Below are 13,179 nucleotides of genomic sequence, written 5' to 3'. Positions count from 1 at the left end.
TAAATAATACATCAGCTGCTTCAATGAGTAGTTTGATTAATAATATTCCTAAAACCATCCATTCCTCGTCTCTGTCCATCCAACCATTCCTCCCTTCTCCTTATTGTTGTGTTTCAGCGATTTCAGTTATTTTTCCTTATCCTCTCACCCACTCACATTTCCCTCCTTATGGCTCCATTTCTCAGTCCTCTATATCTTTTTGCTTGCCATAATATTTACCACCTTACCCTTTCTGGTTGAAAATGTTATTCACACAGACACATGATTTTGAATAAGTGGCTATTCTATACTATAGTGTTACTGTGTATATACACTATGTTTAGTACTACTATGTTCAGTACACTGGTATTTACATTTAAGTCATTTAGCAGACGCTCTTATCCAGAGCGACTTACAGTTAGTGAGTGCATACATTATTAATATTTTTTATTTTTCATACTGGCCCCCCATGGGAATCGAACCCACAACCCTGGCATTGCAAACGCCATCCCTGCCGGCCATTCCCTCCCCTACCCTGGACGACGCTGGGCCAATTGTGCGCCACCCCATGGGTCTACCGGTCGTGGCCGGCTACGACAGAACCTGGATTCGAACCAGGATCTCTAGTGGCACAGTTAGCACTGCGATGCAGTGCCTTAGACCACTGCGCCACTCGGGAGGTATTCATGGGCATACAGTAAATAAGAGTCCATGTAGTGAGTGTATCTAAGTCTCATTAAGGCCTATGGGGCATTTAGGTGACTCAGCAAGCATACAACTCCATCAAGGGGGGGAATATCCCACAGTTGTTACAGTAATACTCCAAGGAGGTCTCTGAATGAAAAAAACATTCCCCCCTCTCATTTCATTAGGAAATTACACACCATTGGTCAACCATTCCTGTCTTGGTTTCCTAGGAGACCCGGTAGCTGTAACTGAGTCTAATTTACTAACTGCTGGGCTTCCTCTCCTTATTGTTCTACATCATAAGAGGTAGACTGGATACACACACAGGAATAATCCTCCTGTTTAGTCTAGAAACAGAGTGGAAGTCCACTGCCTGAATATTAATGATCCACTGGTGAGACAACTAAAATGAACTCAGATCTGCTTGAAACCTCATTCTCCACACCCAGACAGAATGACTGAAATAGTAAATGTGTGGTTCTATGATAGATTATGATTTATAAAATAAGGTCAGTGTCCTCATGCTTCTCTGGATAAGAGATGCATCTACTCTCTGAACCTCCTCATGTTAAACTGTAAAAGGTGAGCCAGATAGTGAGGGAGGTCTCTCCTTTCAAACAGGACAAAAGCAATGGAAAATGGTGTGTTTCCGTAGAGTAAATATTTGGAATAGGGAGATCTAAACGTGGAGAAGAAAGGCATTTCTGGGCCGTGTCTGTACCGCTGCCAAAGGAGCCTGCTTCATCTGATCCATTGTTTAGTGAACGCGGGGCTCGGTAAGCAAGCGGCTCGCTGGCCCCTCTCCTCCCCCCCAGCTGTATCCTCTCCTGTGTTTATGTTTGCAGGGCTACAAAAGCAAAGCCCCGCCATATGTGAGTGGAGTAAAGTGCGCTCTGCTCTCCTTTTTTTCTCTCCATCGCTCTTCCTGTAATTTGGGGTCCTCTCTCTCGCTGCCTCTGTCTTTCCCTCTCCCCGCCTGCTTGCTGACAGTGCACCTTCTCCTTGACAGCATCCTGTTTAGGAGGAGATGAAGGGTAGGAATTATACTCTTGAGTTTCACAGATCTACGTCGAGGACAGGAGAGATAAGTGGTATTACTAAGGAGAGAAATTAGGCCTTGAAATGCGGTGAAAATCGTTGATGTTCACAAAAACAAAGTTGAGAGACAAGGTGGTAATTATGTCACAGAAATACGTATGTCAGAGAATGTATATATTACAATATTTATTCTGGTGAGTCAAACTGACAAGCTCGGCACATTCCTCTGATTGAGAAACCAGCCATATGAAAGCTATAGTAAAGAACGTCAAATATCTTGTCATGGTTCCTGTCCTGGCTGTCCTAGTTCAGCGCTGAGGACTATTCTGGGCCTGCCTATGTGTTGAGGTGAGTGGTCCGGCCTGGTTCCTAACCATGCGTGTTGGGTGGGCTGTGGTGGCTGTCAGCTTGTTTTGGATGCTCCTCTAAACCCTTTCCTCCGTTTACTGAAACAACAAGCACTCAGTTTTCAGAGTGGAGCGCCGTCACGAAGGCCACATCTTCAAAGACGGCTTTTGGTTCTGTCCTCTCACCCACCCATACAGGACCATTGTATTACATTTGTTCCTCCCCTCCTTGTGTTAATCACTGAATGGGTAATATTAGGTGAGAACTAGAGTTTCCATGAGGCTTTCTCCAAGCCACCCAGGTCAATGATGTGTGAGAACTGTGAGGAAGGAAGGAGAGAGAGATTGATAGAATTTATAGAATTTGCTGTTGACCCTTACAGGACTAATAAAGGCCCAGTGCACTAATTTGATGGAAAAATATATTTAAAATAAATATATATTTTTAGATATATACTGTATATTGTTTTGATTTATCAGGGGGGGCTGCAGCACCCTCAGCACCCCTACTTCCCGCGGCTATGTCTATCTAACTCTCTCTCTCTCTTTGTCTCTCTCTCATTCTCTCTCACTTCACTCACCTGTTTTTGCGCTCCCCATCAAACAGTCAGTTTTAAAAGCTGAACTCTTCCAAGGGTTCAATTGACTCATCACTATCATTTCATCCATGAAAGGGTTTGAAATGTTAAATACCCACTTTCAATTTTCTATGTTCAAGGTCCCACCACAGAATTACCTAGTAAATCAGGTGTGGAAAGTCCCATCTGTGAAAGAAAAAACAGAACTATTTTTTATTTCTGCTGAAAGTGATATTCATCCTTCAAACTGTCGGTTGGAAGGAGAACGCACAATAGCCTGAGTAACTACTAGCCTATATCAAAGAGATCTATCAGTGGAAATTCCCTGAGATTTTTTACATTTGCTATAGCCCAAGGAGTCATGCTGAGACCATGGTCTATTTTGCAGATAAGCCCTGCATGAACACATCAATAAACAACAATTACTCTATAGATATCTATACTGAACAAAAATATAAACGCAACATGTAACGTGTTGGTCCCATGTTTCATGAGCTGAAATAAAAGATCCCAGACATTTTCCATATGCACAAACAGCTTATTTCTCTAAAAATCTTGTGCACAAATTTGTTTACATCCCTGTTAGTGAGCATTTCTCCTTTGCCGAGATAATCCATCCACCTGACAGGTGTGGCATATCAATAAGCTGATTAAACAGCATGATCATTACACAGGTGCACCTTGTGCTGGGGACAATAAAAGGCCACTCTAAAATGTGCAGTTTTGTCACACAACACAATACCACAGATTTCTCAAGTTTTGAGGGAGCGTGCAATTGGCATGCTGACTGATTTCCTTCTATGAACTGTAACTCAGTCAAATCTTTTAAATTGTTACATGTTGCATTTATATTTTTGTTCAGTATATATACACATCAATTACACAATACATGAAAAACAAAACACAGTCATATGAAACAATGTATGAAAAATGTATGCACTCACTAACTGTAAGTCGCTCTGGATAAGAGCGTCTGCTAAATAACTAAAATGTAAAAATGTAAACAAACATCGAATGGTGGGCTTTTGCACAGATGGGGCTCCATCTATGGCGGGACAGCGAGAAGGCCTCTGGACTCTAGATATTAATGTGTCTCCATCTGCCAGATGGACCCATTGTATGATACACCGAGAGCAACTGGTGGCAAAAGAGCTGAGCACAGAATGCGAAAATATACTGCAGCAGGTAACTTCGATTGTAAACTACATCAAACCACATCCACTGCGCGCACGCCTGTTAGCAAAACGATGTGGAGATATGGGATCAGAGCATGACAATGTTCTATTTCATACCGAGGCTTAGTGGTTATCGAGGTGCAGTGTTGGGAAGATCTTTCGCATCGAGAGAAGAACTGTCATTCACAATGGATGTAAAAACTGACGTGGTTGACTTTCTGTGTAAAGAAAATAAAATGTGTATCCTTGCCTATGTAACAGACATATTTGGAAAACTGAACGAACTGAACGCAAGCATGCAGGGGAAATACAAAAACATTCTACAGATGAGTGACCGAATCAGTGGATTCAGAGGAAATAATTCTTATTGGAGAGTGTCTTTCAAAAGCGAACCATGCCGCTTCCCCTCGGCTGTGCATGTTTCTAATCGCAAACAGCATCAGTAAGTGTCCCACACGAGTAATGGCTGCTCACCTCAAACGCTTGGAAGAGCACTTTGGGGCCTACTTCCCAATCCGTTTGAATGTGGTCCTGGCTCAGTTGACATGCCTGTAAGTGAAATCGAACAGCTGATCGAGCTGTCATCTGAACGAATGCATTCACAGGTCACTACGGATGAGTTTTGGTTCCTGACTCAATGGGAATACCCTGCCGCGTTCAAAACAACTGGGAACTCGGAAATCTCCGACTTCTGATTTCAGTTAGTTCAAGACAACTGGCAACTCATTAAAAAACGAGCTCCGACTGGGCAAAATATATAAATATAACGGTCATCCAACTGGGGAATTCTGGTCCTCTTTCTAGAGCTCCGAATTTCCGACCTTATGATTTGACCTCGCATTTTTCAAAGTTCCCAGTTGTCTTGAAAGCACCATAAAATTAATGGTATCCTTCGCCAGCTCATATCTGTGTGAAGCTGGATTCAGTGCTCTTATCTGCATTAAAACCAAATATCGATCCAGGTTGGATGTGACAGTAGAGATGAGGTGCGCATTGTCGACGACGCCCTCTGACTTTGAGAAGGTCTGACACGTCATTCATCAAGCACACACATCTGATTAGTGGTGGTGAGATAAGCTACATTATGTAAGACTCATTTGTAATTGCACTGTCATAGCCCCACATTCAAAGTATATGATGGTGAGTTGAGAAGAAAATCAGAAATACTGTTAGAATGTTTTTCAATTGACTGCCATAGCCCCAAATAAAAAAGTAAACATTGCCTGTTAATTACAACATTTTTTTTCTCACATTGGGGTCATGAGAATTTTCTGATATAAAAATGGGGTTGTGGGCCAAGAGAGTTTGGGAACACCTTCCATAGATGCACCAACTCCACCAAATTTAAGGAGTTTTGGAGATCATTTCACATGAGAGGCGCAAAAAAAACTAAAAGTAGACTTACCTAACTCGGTGGAGATTGAAGGGATCTCCAGGGTTAGCCATCCCTTAGTTCAGGTCTGGTAATTTATTCGTCTGAAGGTTAACAATGAGGTAAGGTATGGCGGAAGTTTATGCAAGAGGGCTTTATAAACAAAAAGAGCGCAATGCATCGATAAACGAGACTTCAAAGAGGGCCTGCCTACTTTCTGATACAAAATGCATGATGTCTACTGAACCTTTCGCTCATAATAAAGCGCAATGTGCTATGGTAAACGGCGTACAATGGCTTCAAACAGTGACCGCTGCATTCATATAGACGATATCCCCATAGTAAATAACCGGAATGAATGTTGACTGAATTACTTGTTTTCTGCTATCTAACTAAAGACAGGACCTGTTTTTATTCTTAACTTCTTAATTTACTCATCAACATGATTTTCGAAAGATAGCTTTTGTCAATCCAGAGGACCAGCTATTTATAAGAGGGAACATGGTCAATGAGGGCACCATCCAAAGTTAATACTGTATATGCATAAATCTTCAGATTTTGAGGGGGTGATTTGGAAAATAACATATACTTGGTTTTACCTGCATTACGTACCTATTTCAGTTCAACAAAGGCTTTCTGCGGGGCAATAAAGGCAGATTGAAGCTCTGACAGAGCCTGGTCAGCTGTGGGGGCAATAGCATACACCACAGTGTCATCTGCATAAAGGTGAAAGTAATATTTTACAGATAAACCAATATTGTTCATGTAAATAGTGAAAAGAACCGGACCAAGAATCGATCCCTGTGGGACACCTTTTGTTATGTCCAGAAAACCTGATTTACCACCATCAGTGAATACACACTGCTAGGCAAGAGAGTTTGGAAATGGGGCGATAATTATTTAGGTGACATGGGTCACCACCTTTTTGAAGGGGGAGTATATGGGCCACCTTCCCGTCCCTGGGGATGGTACTATAAATAATTATAAGGTTAAAAATATGTGTTAAAGATTCTGCAATCAGAGGAGCAGAAAAGCGCAGCAAGAAAGGATCAAGCAAATCAGTCCAAGTGGATTATTTTACATCAGTCTTGCGCAAGGCATTTAGCACATCACAAGTAGAAAGTTGTTGAAATGAAAACAAAGATTCACTAAATGTCGATGGAATTTCCATAGAGCCAACTAGAGGCTCGGAGGGCAGGCAGTCGACTGGCTGACCAGGGTCAATTAAACCAGAATTTATTTCAAATAAAAAGCCTGCGGAGATAAAATGCTGATTAAAAGCATCCCTTACAGGTATCTATTTTTTCTCAGTAATTATGCCATGGAGTCTGACATCGGGATGAATTGGGACTAATAGGATCATTGGAACTGCAGTGAAAGGTGTATATTTAGTGCCCTCTCCTGGCTATAGTGGCCATAGCAGTCTGTCATGCAACCCATAGAAGAAAAAGAACCACAAGTGCTGGGTCGTATTCACTCTGAATGAAACAGAAGCAAATGGGGAGGGACTACCTGAACTTTTCCAGTAAGAAACACTTGTTTTTCTTTTCCATTGTGAAATGTTTTGCTATGGTGTGCACTGATGAATAAGACCCTGTTTTATTATGAATAATAGGAGGTCAGTTACAAATCTGTGCTTCATCAGTTGATTCTATTCAGTCATGCATTATAACCATGGTTCTGGGATAAGTCAAAATCCATATTAATTATATCCAAAACATCCATAGATTACTTATCAACAGGTTAGGGCAAGATTGAACCCGGGTGTGGACATAAAGCTACCCAGCTAACAATTCTAGGGTGAGAAAACGTTTTTGTAATGTTAACCGTAATGTTCCCCTAATGTTTGAGTGTCCAGTTTTCCATTAGTTAGGGGAACATTCTATCTATGTTAGCAAAAGTCTTCTGAGAAACTTTGAGCATGTTTTGGTGTTAAAGTCAAGTGTGTTAAAGTCAAGCAGCACTTATCTAGAACGTGGTTACAATGTTCTCAGAATATACAACATTAATGTTCTACACTCGTTTTATGGGACTTTGCAAGAACATTTCTGCGTTGAGTTTTCTGAGGGTTAGGAGAATATTCTATCAACGTCCCACCAAACACACAGAACATGGTTGCCATGTTCTCAGAATGTAAGATGTTAATGTTATAGACACATTTCATAGGAACATTGCAGGAACATTTCTGTGTATCAGTTGTCAGGACGTCACCTGATGGTCCCAAAGAAACATTCACATAAAAAAAAATAGAAATTACACTTCACACCTTATTACTGTTGCCAAGCCAATCAGACCCGATCCGAGTGAGGGAAGCAGCAGAAAAGTAATTTTTTAAGCTACTTCATTAAGCCGAGCTGATAAAGCGTGAGAGGAGGGAGAGAGAAGTGCCGCTCTAGCATGTGGGGGAGGGGCCGTACTGTGAGGGAGTGCCACGGGGAGCAGGTAGGAGGGAGCGGGTAGGAGGGAGGGGGGAGCGGGGAGGAGGGAGAGACAGCCACCAACCAAGCCGACTCGCGCTATAGTAGACTAATAGCTGCCATAGCTAGGTTATTTATCATCAAATATGATTATGTAGTACCTGTCTTGACTGCATCAAAACGGGAGAAGCTAGTTAAGCTAGCGAATGTTAGCTTGCTAGGCTAATTGAGGCTGCAGTGAATGCGTTTTCTCTTCCTACAGTTACAATAACAACAACTACGTTCAGAATATTAAGTAGCAGCCTACCTATTGGCTCTTGGTCGTTGTAGCCTATCCTTCTCCTTTAAGATTTCCGTCATTTTAATTCCACCTTCCATTGATTAGATATCTCCTAACTCTTGCCACAGATGGAGGCTCTATGACTGAAGCCTATTGTCGCTTTTATGACTTATGATTGGCCAACAACAACAAGCTACATGCGCCATGCTCCACTCATGTGAAAAGCAAGAGCAGCAGCTTAAATGATACAATTTATCCCTCTCTCTCTCTCTCTACTGCAGCAGTCGCGTTGGGATCTGTACGGGCCCTCCCAGACAAGTTAGTTAAAATCACACATACCCAGACTATCGGGCACAGGTGGATCCCTGAAGACCTATAGAGTAGGGTGACTCCCCTAGCAGGTCCAGGCCACCAGCACCAACCACTGTCCCAATAAGGGATATCTCTAGAGCATGTTCTTATTGAGCTAGTATAGTTAGGCCCTGTCCAGAAGAAACCCCAACCCCTCCTCCCTAAGCACTTGTGTAGACTTGAAATAAACTTGATAGGTGTAAGCAATAAGGTGAATGCACTTTGAAGTAAATCTCAGCTCTGTTAAAAGTACACTCAAGAAAATATTTTATTGATCATAGCGATTCAGGAGTATAACTGAAACAGGTTAATATGCCCACCAACGTTAGACAACTATACAGAAAGCCCTTAAATTGCTGAAATAAGTAAATAAAATCAATGATGAGAGAATAGTCAGATTAAATAACTGATACATGACATTGACATGATGGCATAGCAGGAAGATCAGGGTGCTGTGGAACCACACGATTGTGAGTTCTAATCCCAAGTGAGGACATGTTGAATAATAATTACTGTATAAATGAACCTGCTCAATGTAATCATGTGTGTCAAATATGTAAATTGAAAACACTGTATGTGAGTATTTGCCAACAGACAAAGACCTAAAAATGGATCAGTGGTTCACCAATCAGGGCTTTGATTGGCTTGGCAAGAGTAACGAGATGTGTAATGAATATTTTTTGGGACACATAAATGTTCTCGCAACGTCCCCATGAAACATGTCTAGAACATTAACATTTTATGTTCTGAGAACAAGGCAACCATGTGCTGTGTATGTTTGGTGGGACGTTAATGGAATATTGTCCTAACCCACAGAAAACTGGACACATGAATAATGAGACCTAATGAGACTCTTAAGGGAACGTTCTCTAAAGTTGTGGGAATGTTTGTTGTTAACTGGGTAGGGTTAGGATTAACTGGATTATGGCTGTAAGTACAATGTATTACCATTTTACTGTTAGGGCTAAGCCTTTTATCCTACTCCTCTTTGGGACCCGTAAGGTGCAGGAGCCAGGCTCTGGGTAGCTCTGGCTTAATTTAACCACTGCTAATAATAACAAAGAACAGACTCCTAACCACCCTGTTTCTGCTCGTGATGACCATAAACTGCCACTAGATGGTGACATAGACTGAAAATATATTACATGTTGGCATGTTCCATTCTTTGTTAAACGTTACATTCTCTGAATTATTGTCAGCCACCCTAATATGCTCCCATTACACTGGTTTATCACAAGACATGCTGGACAATGTTGGGATCCGTGAGTGTGTGTGTGTGTAGGTGTGTCCTTGCCTGCCTTCTTTTGCGACTGCCTGTGTGTGTGTGTGTGTGGTTCTGTCTGCCAGTCTGTCTCCCCTGTATCTTGCTGTGTGTTAATAATGAGAGTGACATACTTTGTTTACCCTCCTTTCTTCTTCCCTCCCTCAATCTCTCTTTCTCTCTGTCTTGAGAAACAGTAATATGCAGAACGAGGAAAGACATTGGTATAGGTAAATCTTACCCCCTTTTTAACATCTCTCCCTCTCCATCCCTCATTTCCCCCTCTCTTCCTCTATCTACTGTATAATTTACCCTCTCCGAATCCATTCCCCTTTTTCTCCCTTACCATAGGAAGATCATTCACCATGACAGTTCAATCACTCCAGTCACCCAATGGTTAACCAGTCAACATGCTCTGACAAGCTGGCTCAACATCAGCTACGGTAAGTGGGGGTGAAAAGTTATCAGTGCTTTTTATTATTTATTAAATGTTGCCCTATTGGTTTGCTGTTGTCCACATCACCCCACAATTGAGGCTTACTGTATATGTGAGGGTTAAAAGCATCAGTTTCAGTGATTTACTGTAGAGTGTAGACAGACAGACAGAACGGCCTGGCTGTCTGGTCATCTACTCACCACCACGCTGAGCTGCGCTCCGTCTGTCTACACTGACTACACTGAGAGTTACAGACACACGCTGTGCGTGTTTGTGTGTGTGTAAAGATATGGCTCCAGTCTCACTTCCTCACACTGTTCTTCAATGAGTGTTCTGTAGGCCTCCACACACCATGAAGGACAAGTTCCAATTGTCTCTACATACGCATACAGACACGCACGCTGATATTGAATGTCTTATTGTCATTTTGCTGAAATATTCTCAGAACAGTATATATTTCCTGCACTGTGAAACCGGATTAGTTCTGGCTACTCAAACATTTTGAGGAAACTGATTACCTCAAAACAATTTAGTTAAGAAACTTAAATAGCTGAAGTGAGCAGTACTACCTTCATATGAGTAATACAAATTGAGTTTTTTGAGTATCTTTTTTTACCCCTTTTTCTCCCCAATTGGTAGTTATAGTCTTGTCCCATTGCTGCAACTCCCGTATGGACTCGGGAGAGGCAAAGGTCGAGAGCCATGCGTTCTCCGAAACACAACCCTGCCAAGCCGCACTGCTTCTTGACACATTGCTTGCTTAACCCACAAACCAGCCGCACCAATGCGTCGGAGGAAACGCCGTACAACCGGCGACTGAAGTCAGCGTGCATGCACCCCCCGGCCCGCCACAAGGAGTTGCTAGAGCGGGATGGGACAAGGACATCCCGGCCAGCCAAACCCTCCCCTAACCCAGGCGACGCTAGGCCAATTGTGCGCCACCTCATGGGTCTCCCAGTCGCATGAGGGCTGCAACACAGCCTGGGATCGAACCCGGGTCTGCCTTAGACCGCTGCGCCACTCGGGAGGCCCAAAGTCAAAGTTGCAATACTTGAAATGTTTGAGTTTAGCAAAGCTCACCTTGCTTAGAAAATATAATTTACCATTACTCAAATGTAACTGTAAGTTTACAGAATATTTTTTTGGGGGAAACTGATTACCTCAATTTGATCAATTAGCCTCAACTCAAATATAATTAGTAAATACAAAATAGTTAGTTAACTACACTCAAAAAGCAAAAGTTCAGAAGCGTTCTGCCTTCCTCTGTGTTGGCTTTAGCCTAGAGCTCAGAGAGCAGTTGAAACGAGACACGTTTACGTAGTTGATTGGCCCAATAAGACAACAGTGCCGCCGGCCCTCTCTCCCCTCTTCCCTCACTGTAACCCCCAATGTGCTGTCATTCCTCAAAACTTTTGAGGAAACCTGTTACACTAAATATATCTGAGTACTGTTACATACATTGATTTTGTAGTCATTACTCAAACCGATAGTCACTGTGACCCTGTAGGTGGTCCAGATTTGAGTTGTATCAGCTTGAAAATGTTGAGTCACACCTCCAATATAATAATATATGTTAATAATACCAATACCAATAATATAATTTCCCAGTGTGCCTTGCCTTTTCGAGTGAATTGTACAGTTACCACTCATGACTGTGTATGTTAGTGACAGAGACATGGTTGTTGAATCCGTTCACTTTCAGTCCTGTGGCTTTCAACAACTGAGTTCCTAGGCAAATGTTATGATAATAATTAAACTCTTTATGACAATACATTACATATCTCATAAGGCCTTATTTTGAGGCCTAGCTTTACCCTTATACAGTGGCCTAAAATTCATGGTTTACAGGCCACATCAGTCCTTCAAGTAGGGTTGCAGAATTCCAGTAACTTTCCCAAAATTCCCAGATTTGTAAAAAAATCCTGGTTGAAGGGGATTTTCTGGAACACCTGGGAAATTTACCTGAATTTTGCCCTGTACCTGCAAGTCACATTATGCTGGCTTGCAAAGTGATGTGTAATTGCTATTGGAATCCAGCCAGTTAGGCTATCCAACAGTTCAAATTTGTATTCACACGCAACCTGATAATGACTACCAGAGTTAGGAACAGTGGGAGGAGACTGCCTAAGCCATTTAAACTGGAACAACCATTTCAGGAACGGGTGCAGAATTCAAACTAAATTATTAGATTAGTTTAGAAAAATGTATGTTATTTATCTTTGTGTAGTATAAGATTTATCAATCAATCACTCAATGTACATGAAAAAAACACAGATTCCCAAAAATCTACCTGCAGTAGAGCATGCTGGGAAAAAAGTAGAGTTGGTGTGACTTGAGTTCAACTTACTAGAAGTATTTTAGTTAAAAATGCCTTTACATTCCTCTTGTTTTAGAAAAACATAAATGTGCAGTACATGATGATAAAATAGTGCATGTGTTGCAGGTGATCTCCTATGACCTATGTCCCCACTCTTTTCTTCACATACTCCAGTAGACTGTCCTGCATGGTCTCACTGTGGAGGATCTGCTGAGGAACAGCCTGTACCATCCAACCCTGTAGAGACAACACACGTGCACACACGTGCACACACACACACCTGTTTCAATGACTGAAAACAAGGTAAATACTCCTACTTTCCATATGTGTAAATGTTCTCATGTGTTCTACCAGTACTGTGTGACAGATGCTGCCGTAGGTCTTGTCCCCGGCTTGGAGGTACACCAGGGATGTCCTGACAAAGTCCTCCGCTGTCAGGGTCACCATGTTGGGCTTCTGGTAGCCCGTCATGTGGGTGGACACCCCAAATGGAGCCACTGCCTGGACACAGAGACACAGGAATGAAAAATAGAGTAAAGCAGACATATAGAGTAGACAGTGTTGAGGCCAGTTCCATTTTAATTCAGTCAAGTAGGCAAGTGAATTTAACTTCAAATTCAAGAATTGAAAAATGCCATTTATTTCCCTTATGATTTTTCAATTCTTGATTTAGCTAGAATTTCAACTCACCTCCTGAATTCACATCGAATTGACCCCTGCTCTGATAGAAGATCCCGAGTACAAACTAATGAATACAATGTTTATTTATTTTATTTTATTTAACCCTTATTTTACCAGGTAAGTTGACTGAGAAAACATTCTGATTTACAGCAATGACCTGGGGAATAGTTCCAGGGGAGATGAGGGGGGATGAACGTGCCAATACACACCCTCCTCCTTTTATATGAATGTAAAATAGATCCATGCACACTGATGCTTGG

The 13,179-nt window shown here is 41.9% G+C and overlaps 1 protein-coding gene across 1 annotated transcript in view; it reads right to left on the bottom strand.

Annotated features, from left to right (window-relative positions):
• Positions 1-10,883: 10,883 nt before the first annotated feature.
• Positions 10,884-13,179, bottom strand: part of hsd17b3 (hydroxysteroid (17-beta) dehydrogenase 3) — a 35,024-nt gene continuing 32,728 nt past the window's right edge. Inside the window, exons 10-11 of the mRNA XM_041901416.1 lie at positions 12,590-12,739; positions 10,884-12,475 (exon numbers count right to left, since the gene is read on the bottom strand). Coding sequence (XP_041757350.1) covers positions 12,380-12,475; positions 12,590-12,739 — 246 coding nt within the window. The 3' untranslated portion in view covers positions 10,884-12,379. The remainder of the gene's footprint in view (positions 12,476-12,589; positions 12,740-13,179) is intronic.

Source organism: Coregonus clupeaformis, chromosome 16 (genome assembly GCF_020615455.1).
Source record: "Coregonus clupeaformis isolate EN_2021a chromosome 16, ASM2061545v1, whole genome shotgun sequence".
Classification (NCBI taxonomy): domain Eukaryota; kingdom Metazoa; phylum Chordata; class Actinopteri; order Salmoniformes; family Salmonidae; genus Coregonus; species Coregonus clupeaformis.
The sequence above is the reverse complement of the archived record's forward strand: the minus strand, read 5'-3'. Positions and strand labels throughout refer to the sequence as shown.